The sequence below is a fragment of the Cephus cinctus genome, unplaced genomic scaffold, assembly GCF_000341935.2.
Source record: "Cephus cinctus unplaced genomic scaffold, Ccin1 Ccin1_scaffold0975, whole genome shotgun sequence".
NCBI lineage: Eukaryota > Metazoa > Arthropoda > Insecta > Hymenoptera > Cephidae > Cephus > Cephus cinctus.
Window position 1 is genome coordinate 121,246 of NW_014333530.1, and position 23,024 is coordinate 144,269.

At 34.4% G+C, this 23,024-nt stretch overlaps 4 protein-coding genes and 1 pseudogene across 19 annotated transcripts; 3 read left to right on the top strand and 2 right to left on the bottom strand.

Annotated features, from left to right (window-relative positions):
- Positions 1-298: 298 nt before the first annotated feature.
- On the bottom strand, positions 299-5,895 carry LOC107271430. Of its 10 annotated transcripts, XM_025088681.1 has the most exons (6): positions 5,037-5,148; positions 4,740-4,918; positions 2,251-2,573; positions 1,655-2,077; positions 1,302-1,562; positions 300-1,234 (listed from the first exon to the last, which is right to left on the bottom strand). In XM_025088681.1, exons 3-6 carry the CDS (start codon positions 2,539-2,541, stop codon positions 377-379), a joined length of 1,833 nt encoding a protein of 610 aa, XP_024944449.1. In that variant the 5' UTR covers positions 2,542-2,573; positions 4,740-4,918; positions 5,037-5,148; the 3' UTR covers positions 300-376. The 10 variants fall into 10 exon arrangements, with proteins under 10 accessions (XP_024944447.1, XP_015602912.1, XP_015602910.1 ...); XM_025088679.1 differs by lacking the exons at positions 4,740-4,918; positions 5,037-5,148 and adding an exon at positions 5,768-5,895 and having other exon boundaries at positions 299-1,234; XM_015747426.2 differs by lacking the exons at positions 4,740-4,918; positions 5,037-5,148 and adding an exon at positions 5,724-5,895 and having other exon boundaries at positions 299-1,234.
- Positions 5,896-6,078: 183 nt separating this feature from the next.
- Positions 6,079-9,564, top strand: LOC107271441 (annotated as a pseudogene).
- Positions 9,476-10,473, top strand: LOC107271439 (39S ribosomal protein L43, mitochondrial). Its single transcript, XM_015747451.2, has 4 exons — positions 9,476-9,766; positions 9,827-9,933; positions 10,015-10,220; positions 10,290-10,473. Exons 1-4 carry the CDS (start codon positions 9,510-9,512, stop codon positions 10,398-10,400), a joined length of 681 nt encoding a protein of 226 aa, XP_015602937.1. The 5' UTR covers positions 9,476-9,509; the 3' UTR covers positions 10,401-10,473.
- An 869-nt stretch (positions 10,474-11,342) lies between these two features.
- On the bottom strand, positions 11,343-21,716 carry LOC107271431 (glycerol-3-phosphate acyltransferase 3). 7 transcript variants are annotated; one of them, XM_015747431.2, is made up of 10 exons: positions 21,471-21,716; positions 19,448-19,471; positions 15,884-16,186; positions 15,651-15,791; positions 15,365-15,499; positions 14,641-14,877; positions 13,402-13,517; positions 13,176-13,317; positions 12,881-13,089; positions 11,343-12,779 (listed from the first exon to the last, which is right to left on the bottom strand). In XM_015747431.2, exons 1-10 carry the CDS (start codon positions 21,699-21,701, stop codon positions 12,692-12,694), a joined length of 1,626 nt encoding a protein of 541 aa, XP_015602917.1. In that variant the 5' UTR covers positions 21,702-21,716; the 3' UTR covers positions 11,343-12,691. The 7 variants fall into 7 exon arrangements, with proteins under 7 accessions (XP_015602917.1, XP_015602922.1, XP_015602918.1 ...); XM_015747436.2 differs by having other exon boundaries at positions 12,364-12,779; positions 21,433-21,715; XM_015747432.2 differs by lacking the exon at positions 14,641-14,877 and adding an exon at positions 13,891-14,124 and having other exon boundaries at positions 12,364-12,779; positions 21,471-21,706.
- A 271-nt stretch (positions 21,717-21,987) lies between these two features.
- Positions 21,988-23,012, top strand: LOC107271440 (ATP synthase subunit e, mitochondrial). The gene is made up of 3 exons (XM_015747452.2): positions 21,988-22,108; positions 22,558-22,714; positions 22,799-23,012. Exons 1-3 carry the CDS (start codon positions 22,055-22,057, stop codon positions 22,831-22,833), a joined length of 246 nt encoding a protein of 81 aa, XP_015602938.1. The 5' UTR covers positions 21,988-22,054; the 3' UTR covers positions 22,834-23,012.
- Positions 23,013-23,024: the final 12 nt, after the last annotated feature.

Here is a 23,024-nt window from a genome sequence, read left to right on the forward strand (position 1 = left end):
AAGATCACATTCCAGTAAACAAGAGATTATGTATCACGTGTATGCAGTTGTAATTTCCCATTTATTTATTATTAAGGTCAAGATGTTAGCACTGTTAAATTCACGTTAGTTACTGAGACTATTATTCAACAATTTATCTTAATTTAACATATCAATTCGGATAATCGTAATTAGTTTTAACGTGAACGCTGATATGAAAATTATTGATCGAATGATTGCGATGTCCTTGAAGTATGTGATAGGCTTAAAAGTATTTGTATATGTAGCTATCAAACAGCCTTGTTCAAACAATATATCATAAGCACACTTTAGAGCAAGGTGTATTGATTACAAATTTTATGAATTATAGAAAATGAATTTATAAGTACTTGATATTTTATTTACATTCACAATGTTCAGAATCCTGACTGTCATTGCAGCCGCAGTCACAGCATGCACAAAACTCATCGCTGTCACTATTTCCTTGTTGTAAATATTTATTACAATGATTCTCAACAGTCTTCCCATATCCTCTGGGTTGATAACCTTTATCATTGGGACTATTAGATCCCATACTGCAATTACATGGAACATCCGATTCTCCTCTGGCACATCTACCTTTACAAGAACATCGGCAACCTCCAAATTCTCTAATAGGCAGACACTCCTTGCAAGGTGTCGGAGCCTGACATTTTGGATATGTTGGATCAAGAATGCAAGGAGCTTGGATACATGGAGTACGTTTTTTTGAGGATACTGATTTCCCAGGTGGACAGTAGTTAATATCCTTTGCACAGGGTAAAGACTCACAAAGAGGGTTACTTTCACAATTCATAGTTGATGTGTTTGTGATTTTTTTTGGTGGACAGAAATTTGTGCTTTTTGTATCTACTGGAGACTCAGGCTGTATATTATATGTACAACAACCTCCACCTGATGTTCTTCTTAAGGATGAGGTGAATTTTGATGTCCCAGGAATACGAGATGACTTTGATATGCAAGGTTTGCAATGAGATCTTCCCTGGATTGTTGAATGAAGTGGAATGCAGCAGGATCTAGGAGCACACTGGTACGGAGTCATGGTTATTGTGCAAGGACTTGAATTATTTGGTGATAATTTTCCACATTTTGGTATTCGATTTGATAGAGGATCACAATCATATATAGCAGATGATTTTGGAGCATTTAAACAATTTGGGTTTTGATTGCAAGGAATTGATAGTGGGGTAGGACATATGCAAGATTTAAATGGGATCTGGAATAAATAATACATCATTATTATTGGTCCTGTATTGTTACTTATAATTTATTTGGTTCCATACGTCATTGTTTGCTCTGCTTTGATGATTTAATTTCATTGCAGAATTTGTGAGATTCTCGTGTTTTTTCGAATTCCAACGCCCCGACAAGATTCTTGATTCATTTCCAATTTTTATAGTTTCTTTGTTATCGTATTTGGAAGTAACATACGTATTTGGCAGATGTACACCGTTCGAAACATCAGTAAGATCTGTAATATCACTTTTCCCATGCGAAGTTCCTGCCGTTGCAGCGGTCTGTATCGTGCCTGTACCTTCTTTCTCCTGAGAGAATAAAAATCGTCAAATATAAGCATACTTGTCCAAAATGTATTTTATATATTAAATACAAATTCTCAATCCACAATATTCTTCACCCTTTGCAGTAACTTCTTTTTCAACTGATGCATATTATACTTGTGGGTCTGGAGAGCACAGTTCATCTTCTTCTCATTCGTCTCTAACTCGCGGATTCTCTTTGCCATTTTTTTACCTCCTGCAGCCTGTTGAAATTCTCTAGAGCTAAGTAGCCGATCCATTTGTTCTCTAAAGAGGATTTCCTTCTCTTCTAATTCCTTGATACAACACTTCCGATCAAGTTCCTCTTGTCCCAGTTGTATAATTTTTGTAAGGCTCACAAGGTCCTCTGAGTGGATAGAATGTAAACTGGGCACACAGTTCTTCCTGATTTCATGTTCTAAATTATCAGCCTTCTCTTTAAGTTCCTTATTCGTCATTTCCAAGGATTCTAATTCCATCCCGCCTTCCTCGAGCTGAACATCAGCCGCTATGATTTTTTCCTAAAACAAAATGTTTCTGTAAATGACTCGTCAATTAGTCTTAATTATATATTAGGTATCGAATAGCGTGATGTTGGATCAGTTTTTTGAAGCATGTTCAAAAAGGACATTGCACTTCATAGAAGATTTACCAAAAGAAGCACCGTCGTATGGCGAATTCAATCGAGTCGTACGTGCAACTCCTCGGTCTCCTTGTCGAGTTTCTTCACTGTTGACTCCAGATCGCTGACCAGCTTCTCCGTAGGGTCGGGAAGAGGAGAGAATCTTGACATGATTTCCCTGACCTTGCAGAGCGGTGCATCCTCGCATTTTTGACCTGCCATCCACATATTGTACGCCATTAGAGCTGGGATTGATCTCTCCATCGTGGTAATCTTATCCTGAAGAAATCGTTGACGTAGAACAAGATCTCCACGACGTTCTTCAATCTTGTTAGCAGCACCCTCGAGATAGGAGTCCGCCATTTTTTCATCCACTTTTTTATCAGATTTAATATCTAAAAATGATATGAAAGTGTATAATGCTTATTGAAAAAGTTTCGCATTGGTAATGTGTGAACAAAAAATATAGATAACCGTTATTACGTGAAAGAGACATGATTTTACATTCAAATGATTACTATATTGTAATAACGTGATAAATATTCCTATTGTTATTCTGATTCTACGGTAAATTTAAACGTGGCGACATATTTGCCGAGATAATTAATGCGTCAGCGTTTTATTTGACACTTTCAACGGATCCCGTACTTGTCAATTTTATTGACAGCTGTTTTTCTAGATGGCAGCGAAACTGTTAAACGCTGTCCACTGTCTTTTTGATACAAAAAAGAAAAGAGAAATCTAGTAAGCATATGATAAGGCTAGGGACTGCTGAGAGAGATTGGGATATGTCATCGCCTCAGCATCTTCATTTTCGAGTTGAATGGATAAAGTACACAAAAGAATAAAGACAGATTTGGTATTGGAGTTAATTAAAATCTGGAGCACAAGGTATTCTGGAATAATGCAGTTCGAGGAATTAAACGAAAGTAAGGAATTGACTATTGTATTTATCGATTTTAAAAACCACGTCGTAATCCTGTTTGTAAATCTAGAGAAATTCCGGTAATCCTGCTGACAGCCGATGAAGATAAAATATCCCTAGTGACAGCGACGAGTACAACACCACAGGAAAGTTTGAAAACTTTGGAAAGCACAGGCATAGAATCTTTTCTTGGGCCTTCAGAAAATGTCGAGCGACAGCCACAGCAGAAATTGAATGGTGGTCGGACGTTTTGTTATCACAAAAGGAAATCGTGCAATAGCAATGGGATTTTCAGTGCACCGCCAGGTGTTAATTCGCACCATGTTAAGTTCTCGAGTATTCGACGTCATACAGGTGCTTATCATTTCTTTATGGTATCAGTTTCATTCATCCGGTACATCCTTTGAATATTTATTTTAGGTGGACCGAGACTCATTTTTGTGTGGCCACAGAAAATACGGAGAGGAGGCAGATTTTTAAGTTTGCTTGCACCATTCATGCATGGCGTTCTTATAGGATTGATATGTCTGGATATGATTCACTTTTGGCCTGGAGAATTATTACCGAATTCTTTACCATCGACTAGTTTACCACCTCAGCCACCAATTAAATGCAACGTTATTGAACCACTTTGGTCTGATAACAATTAGAGCACTGATAAACAATATGCACATAGAAACAGATGGTCTATTAAAGGAATGGATACAACACGGCTTCGATAACCTTCGTCCAATTTCACTTGTAGGATAGAATATTTCTTATGACAGTAACTATATTTTAGAATTATGCTTATATGCATAGAAAAACGACATTGAAAAATTCATATATTCACGTGAAATCCTGCATCACTTTTTTGCAATATTGGAGATTACCATATTTAAATAACATTATTTTTAAAAATATTAAATCATTGGCAAACAGTTGTTTGCGGAAAATTATTTGAACTTATCTGGGTTCAATGGCTGACACTTTTCCAACTCCGTTACTATATAAAACCTACCGTATCAATGGCAAATTGTAATATCAACGGTCGGTTTCATAGATTTTACTTATCGTCGTTTGAATTCATCAAAATTTCAGGTTGGAAACATTTCGTATTAGAAATGTCATAAAGAGTTCCAAGTTTATCTCATATGTAAAAAATTCCATCCTTTTGTATTAACATTCGACTATTGCTAATCTTCAGGGAGTAACGAAAGTGTTTCGTTTTATTACCTTTTTCGATATTCCACCGAGAGTGGAACCCAGTTCTACACGGTACTTAGTAATAAAATACCAACACTACACGTAAAACTCTACAGGACCAAACTTTACACGGAATAAGGGCAGATTACGATTTCTCCGGCCCCTTGATTTGAGAATTGCTTATGATTGTATTTTTTACAAGGAACTGATTCTCCCAGCACTACGTCGATGAACTGCAGGACTCCGAATACTACGAAAATTAACTGGTCCAGAATCGAGAGATAATGTGACAAAAATATGGGAGAATGTACGATCAAGAGCAATGTTATTGCGAGGTTTTCTAAAGTTATAACGACTAGGATGAGGAACTCGAAGTAAAGTAATTTGTATCTTAAATATTGTATTTCGAACTGAAGTAGATCTTCATGGGTTACTATGTTATGCAACATACGCTTCTCACATGTTCGTCAGGCTTGTCATGACCCGACATGACATTTCTACTTGAATGAATGTGTTCACAGAGTGAAACTTCCGCCAATGCCCCAAACTGCTTTTAGCGAAACGGTTTTGCCAGGCGAAATTTTTGGCCTTAATTATGAATCATAACCGTCGATTATGAGGTAAAAGAAACTGAAAGAAAGAAAATTCTATCATCATCATGACTCGACAGGTTTTAATCTATGAGTAACTGTAGTACTAAGGACCGTTTAAAATAAGCGTTTTTTCGCTGATTTAACTTTCATTTTACCTTCGTCACTGTGCCTTCGTCTTTCGTGAGATTGGCTATACATATGTATATGTAACAAGAGGAAGAAGAGAATCAGAATGAGTATACTCGAAAGATGATACTTGAACTTTTTATCATAGCGTCAAATAAACGAAAATTTATTATCTCGAATAATACGGAAACTGCGTACACGTGTAAATTTCCACATTAACATACAATATCCTTTTCGTGATCCACTACACTTTATACGTCCCATCCTTTAATAGATCCAAAAGATATCCAAACGGGACAAATATGCAATCAAAGGTTGGGGGCTCATACGTAAGTAACACGATATTTATTAAAGTCAAAACCGAGCACTTTTTTTAATGTCTATAGATAGACTATTAGAAATGATATTTGAGATATATAAATAACTTTTACAAGAGACATTCTAACCACGTCCTCGTATGTTTCTAAGATATCCCGCAGATCTTTGTGGAACGTTATCTTCCGGAAAAGATCGTGCTATGATTACCGATCGATGCAGATAAAGCGTATTAGTCATAACATATTACCATACCATATTGTTGTAAATATGAATAAAGGGAACGCTGAACATTTTTTTCCGGAGATTATGTTCGTCGAAAGATACTTATTACAGGAGAAGGAAGTTCAAAAGACGAAAGCAGGAAATATTATAAACTCGCATGTAGTATGTATATATACTTAATGTGGTACACATTCTAGTATCCTACGATGACGTTGAGTACTTAGGAATAATTTGTATTGTGCTGTTCGCATGTAGCCATCACTCTACACGACGCCGATTCACGTTGCGCATGCGCGGACTAAACTAAACAGCAGAAAGTAACATCCAGTACCGCAGTTATGACTGGTTATGACATACAGACTCTAGACATACATGCTCACGTAAATGATTAATATTGTCCCCTTCCATCTTTTCTACGATTAGCCATGACATTGCATTTTATCTTGGTCACACTTATACTTCTAGCATAATATCGTTAGTTATATAAATTATTCAGTGGAATGAAGGTAAAATTAAACACTGGAGGTATATTCACAATCTGACAATACTGGCGAGTCGTTAGGCGGTATATAAGCTGTGGGGCTTTTTACTGGCATTTACTTGTAGAATAACATTGTAATATGAAAGTAATAAGAAATGGGATTCGTTATTAACGTTTGCTAGTGGAATATTATATCTTATCAATGCGTATTTATTGACGCCACTGTACTGCATGCTCCACTTCTATTGTCAGTAGCTACAGTGAGGGTATAAAAGGTGCAAACTATGTTACTGGCGATGAGCAGTTCCTATTCGTAGATTGCGGCGTAGTTGCGGACTGGATAATTTAAATTGTTGCTTGAAACAATTGCGTGGAGAATCTTGAGAGTTATGAGTTAATATTATACAACTGGTGGAACACAATAATGTAATTATTCAAGCAGTATTGAAACAGTATAGGTATAATTGAAATTGCTATTAGTCTCTTATTGCTTCACAGTAATTCTGATATCGTTTAAAAGAAATCGCGAAGATGCACCTAAGTGAATTATTATTGATGACTGTGGGGGTCGTGATTTTTTTGTGGATTCTAAATTTATTGTATGAGAGATATAAATTTCGGAAGAGAATCGATAAAATACCGGGGCCAGTAGGGAATCCGATATGTGGATTATTGCTGGATGTTTATAGAATTAAAAAGGAAGGTATGTGTGAATAATTATATATCGTTTATTTTTAGTGTAAACGTAATGGAGTAATGTAACATAATCATACGTCAATATTTTATTTTCTTGTTTTCATCGCCTAGATCTTGAAGTTTGGTTCGACGACTTATGTTTTAAACATAAGGAAGGAATTGTCAGAGTATGGCTTGGACCGGCAGTAATAGTTCATATCCGTAGACCAGAATACATGGAGGTAAATAGAATATTTTTTTTTTAAATTAACTATGACTGAATATAACGCCATTATAGATCATTATGCGGAGTACATCGCTGATCTCTAAATCCACGGCATATGATTTTATGAAACCGTGGCTGGGTGAAGGAATTTTAATTTCGACAGGTAAAGTAAGAAGAATATTTTCTTAAACATTTTGTGTTTATTTATAAAGAACAAGTTATTATTTTTCCTAGGTCAAAAATGGTTCAATCATAGAAAGCTGATGACACCAGCATTTCATTTCAGCATACTCGGTGAATTTTCTGAGGTCATGACGAGAAATGCGGAAATACTCAACGAGCAGATTGGAAAAGTATATAATGAAAATCCTGATAAACCCATTGACATATTTCCTTTGGCTCTGAGATGTACATTAGATGTTATTTGTGGTAACTATTACGGATTCGATTTTATTGTTTTAATAGCTACTACAGCGGAGCTGTATTATTGAATATATTTTCCTTTTAGAGACAGCCATGGGGATAACAGTAAATGCACAGTATGGCGAAGGAAAGGAATATACAGACGCTTTAAATGAGTAAGTTTTATTTAAGCGTATTTAAAGATTTTAGAAATTAACGATGGACCAAAATTTGTGGACGAACTGAGGAAGGACTGATTTTTCGTGACGAAATAATGATAAAGCGGAAAATCAATTTTTTTAAGTGAGGCCAAGTTTTTTAGAAAATTTACTTTGAAAATTAATTGAGTACCAGTATCTTTACCAATGATCGCTTGTATTTTTAATAATATAATTTCTTTAGGGTACCAAATATGATACTGGACAGATTTATGTATCCATGGCTTCAATGGGATTTTATTTATTATCAACTTCCAGTAGGAAAAAAGTTCCAATCTATTATTGACAAATTACACAACTTTACTAACGAGGTAAATAACCGATTGGAACATTCACAAATAGTATGAATGTAGGGATTAATTTATATATTTCTTGAATAAATACAATACTTGCAGATAATAGCAAAGAAAATAGAACAGCGTAAAAACAAGATAAATGACAGAGGCAAGGACGAGGACAATGATATTGGTAAAATATTTCTTCCTCTTGAAAAGATGGTGGAAAAGTGCAAAAAGCAACAATCATTGTGCTTGGTATTGTAATTATTGGCTAAAAAGATTTTTTGCTCTCAGGAAAACGCAAGAAAAAGGCATTATTGGATCTTTTACTGGATGAGAATGATAAGGCCGAGAATCCAATGAACGAATCGGAGCTGAGAGAGCAAATCGACACATTTACGTTCGCAGTATGTCATTTGTTAAGAATCGGTATTACTTAAAACTGGTCAGTGAATAATTACATGGATTGTATCAATTGTATAATTATTTTCAGGGTCACGATACAACGTCTGTCAATCGGAGTTGAGAGAGCAAATCGACACATTTACGTTTGCAGTATGTCATTTGTTAAGAATCAGTATTACTTAAAACTGGTCAGTGAATAATTACATGGATTGTATCAATCGTATAATTATTTTCAGGGTCACGATACAACGTCTGCTACTGTATCCTGGTGTCTCTTTTGCGTTGGAAATGAACCTGCGGTGCAAGAAAATATTGACAAGGAACTAAGGGAAGTTTTTGGCGATTCTAAGGAAATAATTACATGGATTGTATCAATTGTATAATTATTTTCAGGGTCACGATACAACGTCTGCTACTGTATCCTGGTGTCTCTTTTGCGTTGGAAATGAACCTGCGGTGCAAGAAAATATTGACAAGGAACTAAGGGAAGTTTTTGGCGATTCTAAGGAACCAGTAACTCAAAAAGACGTTGCTAAGTTGCATTATCTCGAAAGGGTTATTAAAGAAACTCTCCGACGATATCCAACTGTACCTAATGTATCAAGACAATTAGTTGAGGACATTAAAATCGGTATGGGCGAACAAAGATGGCTATTGTAGCTGTTATGTTATAAGATTATAACTATGCATATAAGTAACATTTCAGGGAATTTGGTAATTTATGACAAACACAAGTGAACCTGATTTTTAGGTAACTATTTAATACCTAAGGGCTGTATGGCGAGTCTCAGAATTGCTCAGACGCATCTAGATGCAGAAGTATGGAAAGATCCTCTGATATTTGACCCTGATCGTTTTCTACCGGAGAACTTAAAGAAGCAACATCCATATGCCTTCGTTCCATTCAGCGCAGGGCCGCGAAATTGTATTGGACAGAAATTCGCCATGTTAGAAGCGAAAATTATCCTCGCAACTATTTTACGAAAATGGAGAGTCAAGAGTCTACTGAAGCATAGTGACATGAAGGTGGTCTACAAGTTCATAATGAAACCGTATTACGGAATTAATTTGTACTTCACACCAAAATAAGCTGTATGTAATTATATTACTACAATGCTTCATTATACTGTTATTATGCTTTTAAGCAACAATTGATTATATACTTACAATGGATAATGAAGTAATTTTTGTCCTAGTCGTAACACCTTAAAACTATGAAATATTATCTCTGATTATGCGAATGTTGTACTAATAACCCATGTGGAAAGTATGAAAATATGAATAAAATCATAACTTCGGTGGTGGAAAATATCCGTACGTTTACTGATGTCACTACTGTGTTTTTTATTGGTGGCGCTCTATCCCATCGCGATACTGCATATCCAGTAATCGGCATGTCGACAAATAAATCGTTATTTTTAAAAGCGGCTTTTCCCAGGGCACCATTAAATAATGGCATTGGCCGTTATGTTTGTCAATTGCAACGAGTGACATTAAAATTTTGCAAAAATAATGGTTCAAGTCGTGGCATGAGGTAAGTAAGCTGTACATCTTAACCTCTGTAAAGCAATACTTTATTAATATTATTGCACAGAGATTTTTTGGAGAACGATCTATTAAATTTTGCCAATGAAAACCCTGGAGTGGTCGTTTATGTCAAGCCTAGAAGACACAAGACCCCTGTTATTGTTGCAGAATATCGTAAGTAATTATTTTGTTTCAATATAAAAACAATGCAAGTTCTCATTAAAAAATAACTATTTTAATGAATAAATTTGTTAGTTAATGGAGATAGGTTTTGGCACTCCTGTAGAAATTACTCACGAGAAGAGCTGTTGAAGTGGATGGAACATATTCGTACACAAGCTGGAGATATGACAAATGTAAGGCTACGTAAAATGTGGCATACCAGCTTTCCCTCTATTCAGGGACCCTGGACTCCATGGACTTTCAAAAATCCTGAACACATTTTTGCTCAGTATCCCAACGTATGTACACTTATTATTCAATTATTCTTTTACTTAACACTCACTTAAAAATGTGATAAACATTTGTAGAAGGAATTTGGGCAAGCGGTACAATACAAACCCACAGCTACAGAAGAACTGAAAAGGCTCTTCAAAGAGCAACAAGAAGCCAAAGCAGTGCAGAATCTAACCTCATCCTAAACAAAATGTAATTGCTTTAGTTTGATCGTTAGCTATCATTGTAACATTAAAAATCAATATTCATGAAGTACAATCAGCATTCTGTTTCTATCCTTCTACTATGTAAAGAAGGTTTCGGCATAAAAGTTCAGGAAATAATTCACATAATTTAATCATTTCAATGATATAAAACAAATAATTTTGTTCCATCATGCTTAGATTACAAGAAACACATTGTACCGTTTTACAGTATACAAATACAATTTAAATATATCAAAATTTCTATACAGAATTTACCTACTGACAACACAGGCTGATCTGAATGATAATTCACCAATTTCCAGTATCTTTCTTCAATCAATCGTCAGAAATTGTACCAAACACCCAACTATGTAATAATTGATTGCAAAATGAAAAATTTTATAAATTAAAATCTACACACTCCCACAATTATGGATTGACTAGAATACATTCATTACGTACAGATAGAATAATTCTAACATATTATTTGTTCACGGGTAAAATGTGCTTTTTTTATAAATCTAATAACATAAGTCTCTAGTAAGCCACATACTCTGCATACAAGTTTTGTTAATAATTATGCATCTATAGGAATTCACATTAAAATATATTGGAAAGCCATGAGTGAATTGCTAAGGATTATATTGTTTGCAATATTTAAAAAAAAAACACATTTTACTCATTGCAGAGGAAACTCTCAAGAATACTAAAACAGAATATTGAACGCTTTTGTGTGAAGCAAAAAACATTTTTAAAAATGGCATAGAACCAGTTTAGCATCAGACTGTATATGTGTCCTTGTGTTCTACTTCTATCATAGAAAAATATACTCATTATATACGCGTAATAACTCTCGGCAATCCCATTGGTTTTTCAACTCATAAGCGGCAAGTACAGTTATTTGGGTATGAGAAAGAGAAAGAAAGAGAGAGAGCAGTCCGGCAATGTCTAGGGATATAAATAAGGTGAAATTACATTTCCATTTTAATGACTACAACGATTTCGCTAGCTTAGTCTATTTTATATCCGCGCGAGACAACGGCTGAAATGACAAATTCCGTTTTCACTCAACAATGAACTCTAAAGGTAATTCGTCGACGAACGAAAATCATTCTTAGAACATTATCGCACCCAAGACTACATTTATAAATTACTTAAAAATGTTCCTAAGACGTTGCTTGAATTGATTTTCTAAAGGAAAGTGTCTCTGTAAGTGCACGGTGAAGAATAAAAAATGGCAAAAGGAAAAATTTGCTATTTTATATAAATTACAACAAATTTTATGTAAACATGAGTTAAATTTTCTATTATGTTTATATAGTTTTTCTCTATAATACCTTTTTTCTAAAACCACAATCTTGTACGACATATTTACAAACTCGAAAGAGTCGTTACAATAAACGTAACAAGGACATCAATTCTGATGCCTAGGAAATATATAAAAATAGTAAAATACGCTCAGGTAATATTTGGCTTAATGATAACGAAATCTAAAGGCCTAAAACCTAATCTGACCTTACAAATTCGAACGTTATCGTAACCGTACTTCACTCTTGTCGAACTCAGTGAGCCATATTTGCGAAGTAATAAATAATCAATATTAATAACACGCCAAAAATAAGATATAATTGAGTGATATATTGCGGTACCATTGATACGAGAAAATCTTGATCCCATTCTCGACAACTTGTGTTATTCGTCTCGGGCGCTCATGGGACATGCAAAACAATATATATCACACGCCTTAGATTATTACTACGTTTTAGTATAACACATATATCTATATACATATATGTATATATATAAATAGTGAATTTTCATAATCTCGACTAAGAGAGAACCGAATTGTTCGTGTTGACAATCGTAGCATGAAACCATTTAACTCTGATTTTATGAAGAAACTAGTAAGAAGATATCATTCAGAATCAGCGTTGTATGAAAGAGTAATACGTAATTTTTCATAAAAACACATCTCTCCCAAGTCCGTGTTTTGATGCACCAGGATTTTTGAAGTCAGAGTCTCTAGACGACTGTTTCTCAAGTATGGGAATGTGGCGAGCGGTTATATTCATCTAAGAAACTCACATCTCGCATTGCATTTACTTTAAGCAATGTAGTTCGGACTTAAGTTCATCACTACTTATGAATTCACGAGAATTCGAGTCCTGCGACTCAACATTCGCGAATATTAATACACATTAATGGATTGAGTGACCAATGGAATTAACCAATCGTCGCACACATTGCGGCATCATTATAAATAAGTATGAGACTAGATATGATGTGTCTGTCTATTCGATTTTTAGTCGTTTACTGAACTCTTCTTGTTGCTTTTCCCTCCATTCCTTCTTCGGTTTTATTCGCTTTAGCTGACCATCCCTAAAATGTACAAGATTTACGTATAATGATTCAATAATAGGTAATTTAATAGTTTGATTTCCTTAAAATCATTATGAGCCTTGTAGCTTCGCGTTCCTTACCATTGAAGATCAACAAGACCACCTTGTCTGGCTATGACGGACTTTACTCTATTAGCAAAGTCAATCGCACTTTCGCCGTCTTGTATATACATTGGAGGCAAGTACCAGACGTCACAGACTATCGCCCAGCTGGACATCATCATGTATAGATATTGGAGCATTGAGTATCGACTGCTGTTCCAGAAAGCATCACCGAATCTGGGATCATACTGTGAATTCAAAAAGGAGAAATTAGAACAGAGTGTAATACAGGTTAAAAGATAATGTACTCGCGATTCAATATGAAAAACTTTACCTTTATCGCGACTGGATAGATAACACCGCCAACTTCGAAGCTGCCTTTCTTGAATTGCATTACGGATGTGTTATTGATGCAGGTTCCCTCTGGGAATATGAGTATTGGTGGATTTGTTGGATCCGAAACGTGCTTCTTTAATCTACTCGACGAAAGATTTTAATTAATGCACTTTACATATCAAAATTCCTCTTCAATATTCCATTGCTCACTTATTTTTAATTACCTTTTCGTTACCGCCTCCCTGTCCTTTACCTCGGAGCGCTCGAACCAAATATGAGGGGAAGCACGTGCCAGTGCTCGTTGCAAAATCCCTAAGAAACCTCCATGTCTCTGTCCTATCTATAAAGTAAGTTTAATTACTTCTATATAGTAACGAGCGATACGCAATTTGCCATTCAACACGATATCAAAACTACAATAAAAAGCCACACAAGCATAATAAAGTACAAAAAAAACACTAGGAAAGGAAAAGGATCCAATAAGTTCTGAAGATCGTGAAGTATTAGTCGGACATTGATAATTATGAGATATTAAATTAATAAGACGAAGAAACGATTAAGAAAAGAAAAACTTGTTAGTGGAAATAATACTTGAGCGTGTAAAAGATGAAATAAAATCCAGTCTCTCCAAGCAAAATCATTCGACCTCGTATCGTACGTGCTAACGACACTTTGGAGAGAATCTAGACCTGAGAATTTGTGTGAAAACATACCAGAGAATAGCAGTTATCGCACATAAGAATGAGCACGTCAATAGGAGATGTGTGATTAGCTACACAAATTCCTCTGAGTGGTCGATTTTCAGTATTGTGGTAGGTGATGACGGAGGAAAGAGCGCTGGATAATACAGCGAAACACATTATGGAGACCTTGTGATTCAGCCACCGTTTGAAGCTACCTTCTGGTATATAACCAACTACAGCTGTACAGGCCGTCAGCCACATCACCTGTAAACCATAAGCTTTTCACCTCAAACAATCATATCGTACCATCTTCATCATTGGGGCTACTGATATTACTTATTAGACCTTAAAAAAACATTACAAAATTAAATTTACTATGATACTATCGTTTGTGAAAACGTCATACTGGATAAAGCATTGGTATAAGATAATTGATACTTCGTAAATTGAATATGAATAACAAGGTCAAAGTTTACACGGAACACAGTAGTACATTGGTAAGGCATATGTCTTATTCATCTATGATTGAACGGGAGTAAACTGGCGACATTGAAAGTACAGTAGAAGGCATTCTGCATGATGATGACGCAACGAAAGATTCCTGCTTTGCAAATATGCAGATGCATCAGAGACACAGACGGAACAGTAATTGGTTAAAGTTGAATTGGTAGGATAATGAAACACGCAAGCAGGATAATCTTTTTTGTTCACAGAGAAACTTTCCGGGATCCTAACGAAGCATCCGATTGCGCGACAGGCACCATGTAGTTTGGACATTACCAAACAAAATGTCGTCTGTGTGGAAAGGATGCAGACGTCGATTGTGGAGGTGTGATTCGCGACGCACACCCCACCACCTTTCGGTTTGTACTTTGAATTGTGGACTGTGATAACGCTGGAAATCGATCTAGCCATTATCCTGAAGGCGCACTGGAAAGCTTGATTGTTCACCCATCGTTTGAGTTTGCCATTCGGCAGGAAACCAACGAAAAACGTAGCAAGTACGAGATAGAAGACCTAAACAACTTTTTTGTTAGTACAAATAATAAGCGATACGCACCGTATTGATAATAGATAGATAATTGTACTATGAATATAACATTCTCAAATCTTCTTTTGATGATTAAAACGTGTAAGCCTATATCAAAGAAATAAAGTACTTGCCGACTAATAACTAAAAGTAAATGTCAATAGGCTTAATAATTTTATCTAATATATTAATCTAATCTAATGATTAGATTAAAAGTTAATGGGCAATATACTGTTGGACCTTAAAATAACATTATTGGGCCTAACGAGTATTAATATATTGTGAATCTTATTCATCTATGAATTTGCCATTAATATTTCGCAACGTTAAAAGAAACTAGCTTGTTGTTGGATAAACAAGGTTTTTGTGCACAATATTACCTTAATACACAGTTCGAATGTCGATCTGAATTTACTAATGGCTAATCTGCTTACATAATATCATACTACGTAACATCATTAATTAGATACTTACCCCAATGAAACAAATGAGTATTCTTAGAGGCAGAAGAAAGCAGTATCTCATAACGAAACCAAACATCCATATAACTGTGAGTTTCCATGATATAAATTCGTACTGCCTGTTTGTCCTGGTTAACAGGTTCCAATTCTACAATAAAAAGATACAAGTAACAATGTTTGTTAACTAGTTGATTTACTGGAACAGATCTGACGTCAAAATAAGTGTATGAATGATTAATTTGAAAGAATTACTTAGATAAACAATTCAATTCTTCAAATATGACATCCAAGGACTGTACCTTTAGTTCTTCGGCTTCAAACCTTGATGTGACTTCATCTTCTATTATGGCTTCCACACCAGCTCGAATATAATCCAGACAGATAGCAGGATCGAATTCTGTTTTGAATGTTTCAAAGGAATCTGAACGTGGGAAGGTATTCTGGAATAGTGAAATTAATGCCATTGATTACTCTAGAAATGTTTAAATAAAATTGTAATATATTTAAATTTACAAAGACATTAACTATGTACCTCTTTCTTGTTATCGACGTCCAATGAATTTTCTTGATTATTTTCATTACTTCCTTTGTTCACGTGATTTTTATTACTCTGCGTTTCAGGCTCTGGCACCAGAATTAAGTCTTTCGATCTAGCGATCACAGAATTATTTCCACTGACCCCGTTCACTGTCTTCGTTTTTTTATGTGTGGATCCAAAGTGATTATGATTCTCAAGAATCGTAGGTGATCCACCGCCTTCATCCTCGCTCTCGTCCTGCTCTTTCTCCCAAGTACCATTTCTCTTTTTAACTTTTTCTATATTTTGTCTTCCATACTGTAACAAAAAGAAAGAAGTTAAGTTAAAGCCTGAAATACTTTTCAAAAGTTCAATGACTTCATTGACTTCAGTTATAATTTTTATGTGACAACACTTGGCCCTCGCATTTCTCATGCATTTTTTATTCACTTTGAATAAACATTAGTCTCATTCTGATTCTGTATAACAGAGTTCCATAGGTTTGGTGAACTTGAATTAAAAAATGTTATAAAATGTCACCTAAAACCCTGCACAATTATTATATACTAAAGACAATAGTTTAAACAATAAAATTCTATGATATCAATATAAATTAAATGTAAATCTTTAAGACAATCATTTATATGTTTAGCTGTTTTAAAATGACGCAGAGAAAGCAATGATATAGCATAGAATATTCAAGGTATGTATTTAAATAGACATGGTCTGGTTCGCAGGTATAAATAGCACTAATGAATATTTTGGTAGAAACACATGATTTTCGACTACAGGAACCTGTCAACAGTTAAGAAGTGAAACGAGGCAAAGGTCATATTAGTAAAGTATCCGTCATTATCATCACACATATGAATGCTAAAATTGAAAATATGTTCAGCATGATTTTTTTGAAATACTAGCCATTCGACCCGACTTCGTCTGGATAGATATTGGAGTGCTTTTAAGTCTACAGAAACCTCGTTATCAGAAACTAATAGAATTTGTAACTTAGTATTTAAAAAAAAAAGTCTCAAATTTAGATGCAATGAAGAGTAGTGGTGAATATGACCAGTTTTTTTTACAAATATTTGTATCGAAGATGCTGAATTATATAAATAAATCTCATCAAAATTCATGCAGTAATTTAATTCAAATACGTTCGTGTCATCACGTGGTCAGATGTTTTCCCTGTGACTATAAAAAAAAATCGGTCCCTTTTTACGGAAAATATTAGAGAACAGAAAATTATCATTTAATTGTATTATCATGCCTGTATCCGTTCACAGTATATAAATTGATTCATCAGATTACCCACATATCAAGTAATGTTGTAAATATATAATTCCTATTCCTAAGCAATTCACTTTTTTTTTCGAGTCACAACTCATTTACGTATCAAAATTATATGCAATTATCAGTAACATAATCTCAAGTAAGTAGTCTGTCAACCATTATGTCACCATAAATATAAATCCACGGGAAGTTAACAAAGTATAACACATTTGCAGAACAAAATTATCATTCAAATTGTGAAAAACTTTAATTAACAAATTCATGTCGATAAACCGAAAAGACAAGTAACAAATACACTAATCATACATCTAATACGCTTCTGGCAACAAATTGAAGCTGATTAAAGGAAACTTGTAGTACATTGGATTTATCACTGGGAGGTCAATGTCATGAAATTAAAAGCCTCATAAACTATATGAACCTGCAATCATTTTTAGATTACACTGCATGATTTTTATTTCATCTTCCTTTCATTTTTTTTCTACCCCTTCCGTGACTGATCATGACATATCATCAATTTCTCATTTATTTATCACGCGCAGATACCGTGCTTAATGACTATCTAATTAGAACACAGCCACGAAGATAATTTTATGCTAATTTTTGTCCACGTAATCATTTTTTGGCATACCTTTGTTTCCCTTATTTTTAAACAACATTTGTCATCGATCAACACCGCGTGAATGACACGTGTCTTGAATCACAACTATCACTTTCACTCATTTCGATTGACTCATCGCATTAGTTTTTCAGCATTCGTTAAGGAGAATAATAATAATACTAATGCACTCAGCAATTTCAACTTTCTACAGAAAGTGTCTGACATTAACAATAATAATAATTCGTTATTAATTTCCCCGAGTATCGACGGTCATTTCTTGTAACATTGCAAAATATTATCATCGAACCAGGTTATGCAATTCATGTAGAAAAATTTTCACCAGTGTTCGACACGTTAACTTTTAATTTTTCTCGATAAGAAAGGTTACTGATAAGCTTATTCGCAGGCGGTCATTGACTATGCACATGAGAATTGTCAGCGAACGAAATAAGTTATTGTAATTAGTCTTTTTTTCTTTCACTCCTCTAGTAACATCCCCGATAACCGGTTATGCACGTCTGTTTATCGGAAGTGTATTTAAATGTGGAAAATTCTTTACGATAACATATAATTTATAATTTCTTTATTTACTTGTAGCTATCAGGATATTGGACGATGCAATTTACATTTTTCATATACTATGACATGATGAATTTTATTTGAATGGGAAAAAAAATTTTTGACCTATAAATTCAATGCAATTCACTATTTTATTCCTAAGTGACATCAAAATTACATTGTGAATGACTCGATAACATTTGAATGTTTTTATTGAACAGTAAAAGCTATAATATAGTGATGTAAGTGAATCGATAAATAATTATGGCAATGAATATGACTGCGTTGATTCTTATTTAAATTATATTATCTACATCAGCTAATATTATGGAAACAATGATTGGGAAGACAAGTGTCTGAGCAGGAATAATTTTGATAATGCTAGACAGTTTCAATAGCAAAAATAAGGTCGCATCAAAATATTCACGTGCTTTGTAATGCTGATAGCTATTCGTGAATAATATTTGACTGAATGGTTATTATTATAGCTTGGATTAATTTAATATTTTACTTCAAATTGAATTAAATGACCGTGATTAACTGCTTTATTATCTAATGACTAAAAATAAATTCCACTTAGGAGTAATATTTTTGTGTCTGCAAAATTCAGCTTGACCTATGACTAGATGTCTACAAAAGGCGTATCAGAACATGAATATTCCTTGTGATATTATTTTGCAATTCCTTACAAGGTCGGTTAAGAAATATGCGACCGTCTGTGAAGTAGATTTTCGTCAAATGTCATATACGTTACGGTAAGCAAATGCGCCACATAACTTGTTGAAGTTCAAAGCAAATAAGAAAAAATTGTGAAAATAGCAAAAAATAACTCAAGAATTGCATAGTGCCTGTGGACAGAAAAGAAAAGTATAAAAATTGTCGATTGGATAAATAATAAATAAATATAGATGTTCATGATGTAAACTTTGAACTGACTTGTTGATCAGCAAGAATCTGCCCATTAATCATATCCGCATTGTTCTTGTTACAGATGAAAAAATTCGCAAGACCATCGGTTTTCACAGTAAAATATATTTAGCGAACAAAACATGCGACGCGAGACCCGATATTTCATAATTCATTAAACAAAGGTATTATTAGAAACACACTCGACTTTGGCCTCTCCTTACCTCAACAGCATATGGAGCCCCACGCTATCGGACAGAAAATTTATGATAATTATTAGATAAGAAAATATTCCTCTGATTAAACTCTTGTCAAATTGTGTATTATTTGTTAGGGATCGATTTGACTGGTAGTGATCGAAGGACCTGATCAATTTATATAAAATTATTTTTAAAGTCGATCTTATTGTATGTTCACTGTTCAGTGTATGTACAGTTTGATAGTGTAAATAAATTTTATCCAGAGCTATTAATATAAAAACAGTTCAAATGCCTGATAAATTCTGAATCAAAGTCTAAAGTCCTTGCTCTCAGTTTTTTTCTTTCTTTCTCTCCTTATCTCACTGTTTCCTCGTTATCTGATAGTCTGTATAATCGTGTAATGTACATACATTCATCACTGATAATATTACGAATCGATCATTGCTCGCCATTCGTCTTGATAAAATACAATTAATCTGAAAATGGTCGTACAAATTTGTTATTAATTTGAAAAGTCTTGAATTGGGATGCGTCAGATACCTCACGCGCTTACTCCCGGGTTAATTTGTCAAGTTTTCAAATTACTCAATGACTTTTGTGTTTGTACAACGCTAAGAGGATTTGTCAATGCTAAAATTTTATGTTAACATTTTACGATTCATGAAATTCTTCGAGGCGAACGTCGGCGATATTTTTAATTGTGCGTTATGAAATAGCATGTCACTTAAAACTGTGGTTTAAGTGAAAAGAAATGAAAAAAGGAACGGTGGACGCACCAAAGGTAACCTCGTTTCGGTGTATTACGAATGGCGAAATTATAATAAGCACTATATAAGCACGAAAATTTTCAAGAGGACTAAACGCTTCTGTAATAGATCTAACATCGCAGAATGTATCATTCTAAGAGTCCCTAGAAGTACATAACTATTATACATAGTTTTTATGAAGTAGACGTCATTTTGAAATTGACTGTAACAATTTTATAACTTTCTTGTTAAATGTTTCGTGGTTTTGCAAATTGTCTAATTAATTGTCAACTAATCCCGAACCCATTACCTGCTGCGAGAGTACATTTGCAACTGTATATGGCTCTGACAATAATTTTCTGATTACGATTGGCGATGGTTAACACTGAAGGTTAAACGTGGGATTAACGGTAATGAAATGCCGTGAGTTGGAAAAGTGAATGCAAATGTGAATTCAAAGAAAACAAAAGGTACTACTTACACAAATGCACTTTTATTGCGAAAGGGTTGAAAATTTGAGACTGAGGGGGAACAACAAGTAGTGCCAACTTTGAAAATGAGAAAACTGAACTCACTTTATTAAAGTCTGAGGAATCACGCCACACCGGCTGGTATATATATAAATACATCCTCCGAATGTACGTAAGTGATACGTAGATAGACTGACGTGTGACATTATATATACTTTTTATTTAAAAAATTAATAGGAAAAGGTTATGCAAAAACTTGGAACTAGATAAAAATCAATGGCGTCGAAAGCACTGCCTATGATGTATGAATATATGTAGGTACTGTGTGTTGTCTATATCCTGTCATCGACAAACAGTTGGATACTAATGACATGCAGTTTTTATGGTGCACATAGGTAAAACCAGGTAAAACAGTAGTATCCATTGGAATTAACGGCATTCTGGAATCTTCGAACGTTCAAGGTTTCAAGCTATTATACTATTAGGTTAGGTACTAGTAGAGGCTAGGTCAGGAATGATCACGATTTAATGAAAAATTCAAAACAAATAGCTTTGTGTCCTTTAATCTAATTTTTCATTTATCTCTTACTCAATTCTTCTTGTACAAGTTGCTGTCAGTTCAATTTTACATATTTGCAGGCAATATCAGTGTTTAATGCATTATATCAATATTGCAAAATACCGGATTTATTTTGGATATAGAATCGATTTATTTTCATCGTGACAGTTCGTAGGAAACGTTAGAGCAGGTCCTGAGATTACCGAGAAATTTAGTGCTTTAATTTTATCTTACTTTTATGGTCATGATTTTTATCCTTTTTCGTTACGTACCTCGAAAATTGTCAGCAGCATTTTTACATATAGGCGACGAACTCCGAGAGACTTGCCGATCGACGCGAGGAATACGATCGAGAGTAGGAACATGAGAAACGGTGTCAAGAGTAGCGAAAACGCAAAGGACACAACCGACCAGATCAACGCCATTTTGCTTACTGTTGAGAACTTTGCATTGAATTGCTTTGGACGAGTACTATAGAAATTTCTATAGAGTGGAATACTCATTACGACTTGAATCACTCAAAAACGAATCTTTTTTCATCCACGTTATCCACAGTATGTAAAGAAGATACCTGTAATATAATTTGACGGTAAGCCGTGGATTTATCTCTACTTATATATATTTTGCAGCTCAGCACAATTACGAACAAAAATATTACATTTAATAATAGGCTTCATATTAATTGAACTAATAATCCTATCCAGATTCAAATTCTGATTTCTGTTAATATGAAAAATTAAAGCTATTAATCGATTTTGAAAAGACGCGCGTTCACTTATCAGAGACTAATGTGCGCCTGATCAAAGTTCCGTGGAACAAGACAGTTGCTGTTGGTTGCCGTTTTCTCGGGAGCAAAATGTCGTCCGTTGAGCTGAATCCCAGACCCATCCGTGTTTCTCCCCTGATTAAGGTAATTCTAATTGAATTTAGTATAACAATAGAAGACAGCTTATTCTTCAAATGTCTCTTTAAATGTTTTCATTGTGACAAAGATAACAATTCAATAAGGCAGCTACATAAAACTAGGCACCGCCAAAGTTTAAGATCTCGGTTCTCATTACATAATTTCTTTAAATTAACTATCGAGTTATAGATATCTTATTAAAAATGTGGCAGTTTAAAGCTTAGAATGTCATAAAATGATATTTTATTGAGCAGAATTAATGATTGTACAGAAGTTATATGATTTTCATGAGGTCTACACTGACTGAATTGATATTCCAACCTAATTGGACAAGTAACTATCGTGATAGAATTTAAATGATTTTATTATTTTTCTGACTTAAATGATGATTTTATTTGGCTATTTATTATTTAAATATGTAAATCAATAATGGCTGTTTCTATTTTCATTGACAGTTCGGACGATGGAGTTTCCTTGGTGTTGGAATCCTCTATGGAGCATTCCATCACAACAGACTCAGCAAAAAGGAAGCAGCATACCGTGAAGTTGAATTGAAGCAGAAGGCAGTCCGTGATGCCAAGTTAGCTGAGGAGAAGCGAATTGCTGCGGAAGGTAAGCAGATTGCTCACATAATTGCTTAAAAAGTAAATTGATATTCTTCACATGTACGAATACTGTAATTGTTTCAATTTTCAGCTGAGTTAAGGGAATTAGAAAAGCTGTCCAAGTAGGAGGACTGTCAAACATCTCTAGCGTACATTAATGTTGTGAATAATTTTAAATGTAACATAATATTTGAGGGAAAAAACAAGTATTATGTTTGCTGAACTTTGCATTCTATCCATCTGTTCTCGTTTCCCTTGAAAAAATCTTCACTGGTTCAATAAACTGAATAAGATTCACATATGAACAATATGTTGAT

Bases quoted from the DNA above. Each gene is read 5' to 3' on its own strand.
- LOC107271430 (XM_015747423.2), bottom strand. From the start codon at position 5,079: ATGTATAGCCAATCTCACGAAAGACGAAGGCACAGTGACGAAG. The intron at 2,574-5,036 runs GTAAAATGAAAG...TATCATTTTTAG, and splicing joins ACGAAGGCACAGTGACGAAG to ATATTAAATCTGATAAAAAA. The intron at 1,235-1,301 runs GTATGGAACCAA...TATTTATTCCAG, and splicing joins AAAGCAGAGCAAACAATGAC to ATCCCATTTAAATCTTGCAT.
- LOC107271439 (XM_015747451.2), top strand. From the start codon at position 9,510: ATGAATAAAATCATAACTTCGGTGGTGGAAAATATCCGTACGTTTACT. The intron at 9,934-10,014 runs GTAAGTAATTAT...TAAATTTGTTAG, and splicing joins TGTTATTGTTGCAGAATATC to TTAATGGAGATAGGTTTTGG. The intron at 10,221-10,289 runs GTATGTACACTT...AAACATTTGTAG, and splicing joins TTTTTGCTCAGTATCCCAAC to AAGGAATTTGGGCAAGCGGT.
- LOC107271431 (XM_015747431.2), bottom strand. From the start codon at position 21,701: ATGAGTATTCCACTCTATAGAAATTTCTATAGTACTCGTCCAAAGCAA. The intron at 16,187-19,447 runs GTAAGGAGAGGC...TTTTTGTTACAG, and splicing joins GGGCTCCATATGCTGTTGAG to TATGGAAGACAAAATATAGA. The intron at 15,500-15,650 runs GTACAGTCCTTG...TTTTTATTGTAG, and splicing joins TTGAAGCCGAAGAACTAAAG to AATTGGAACCTGTTAACCAG.
- LOC107271440 (XM_015747452.2), top strand. From the start codon at position 22,055: ATGTCGTCCGTTGAGCTGAATCCCAGACCCATCCGTGTTTCTCCCCTG. The intron at 22,109-22,557 runs GTAATTCTAATT...TTTCATTGACAG, and splicing joins GTGTTTCTCCCCTGATTAAG to TTCGGACGATGGAGTTTCCT. The intron at 22,715-22,798 runs GTAAGCAGATTG...TTCAATTTTCAG, and splicing joins GAAGCGAATTGCTGCGGAAG to CTGAGTTAAGGGAATTAGAA.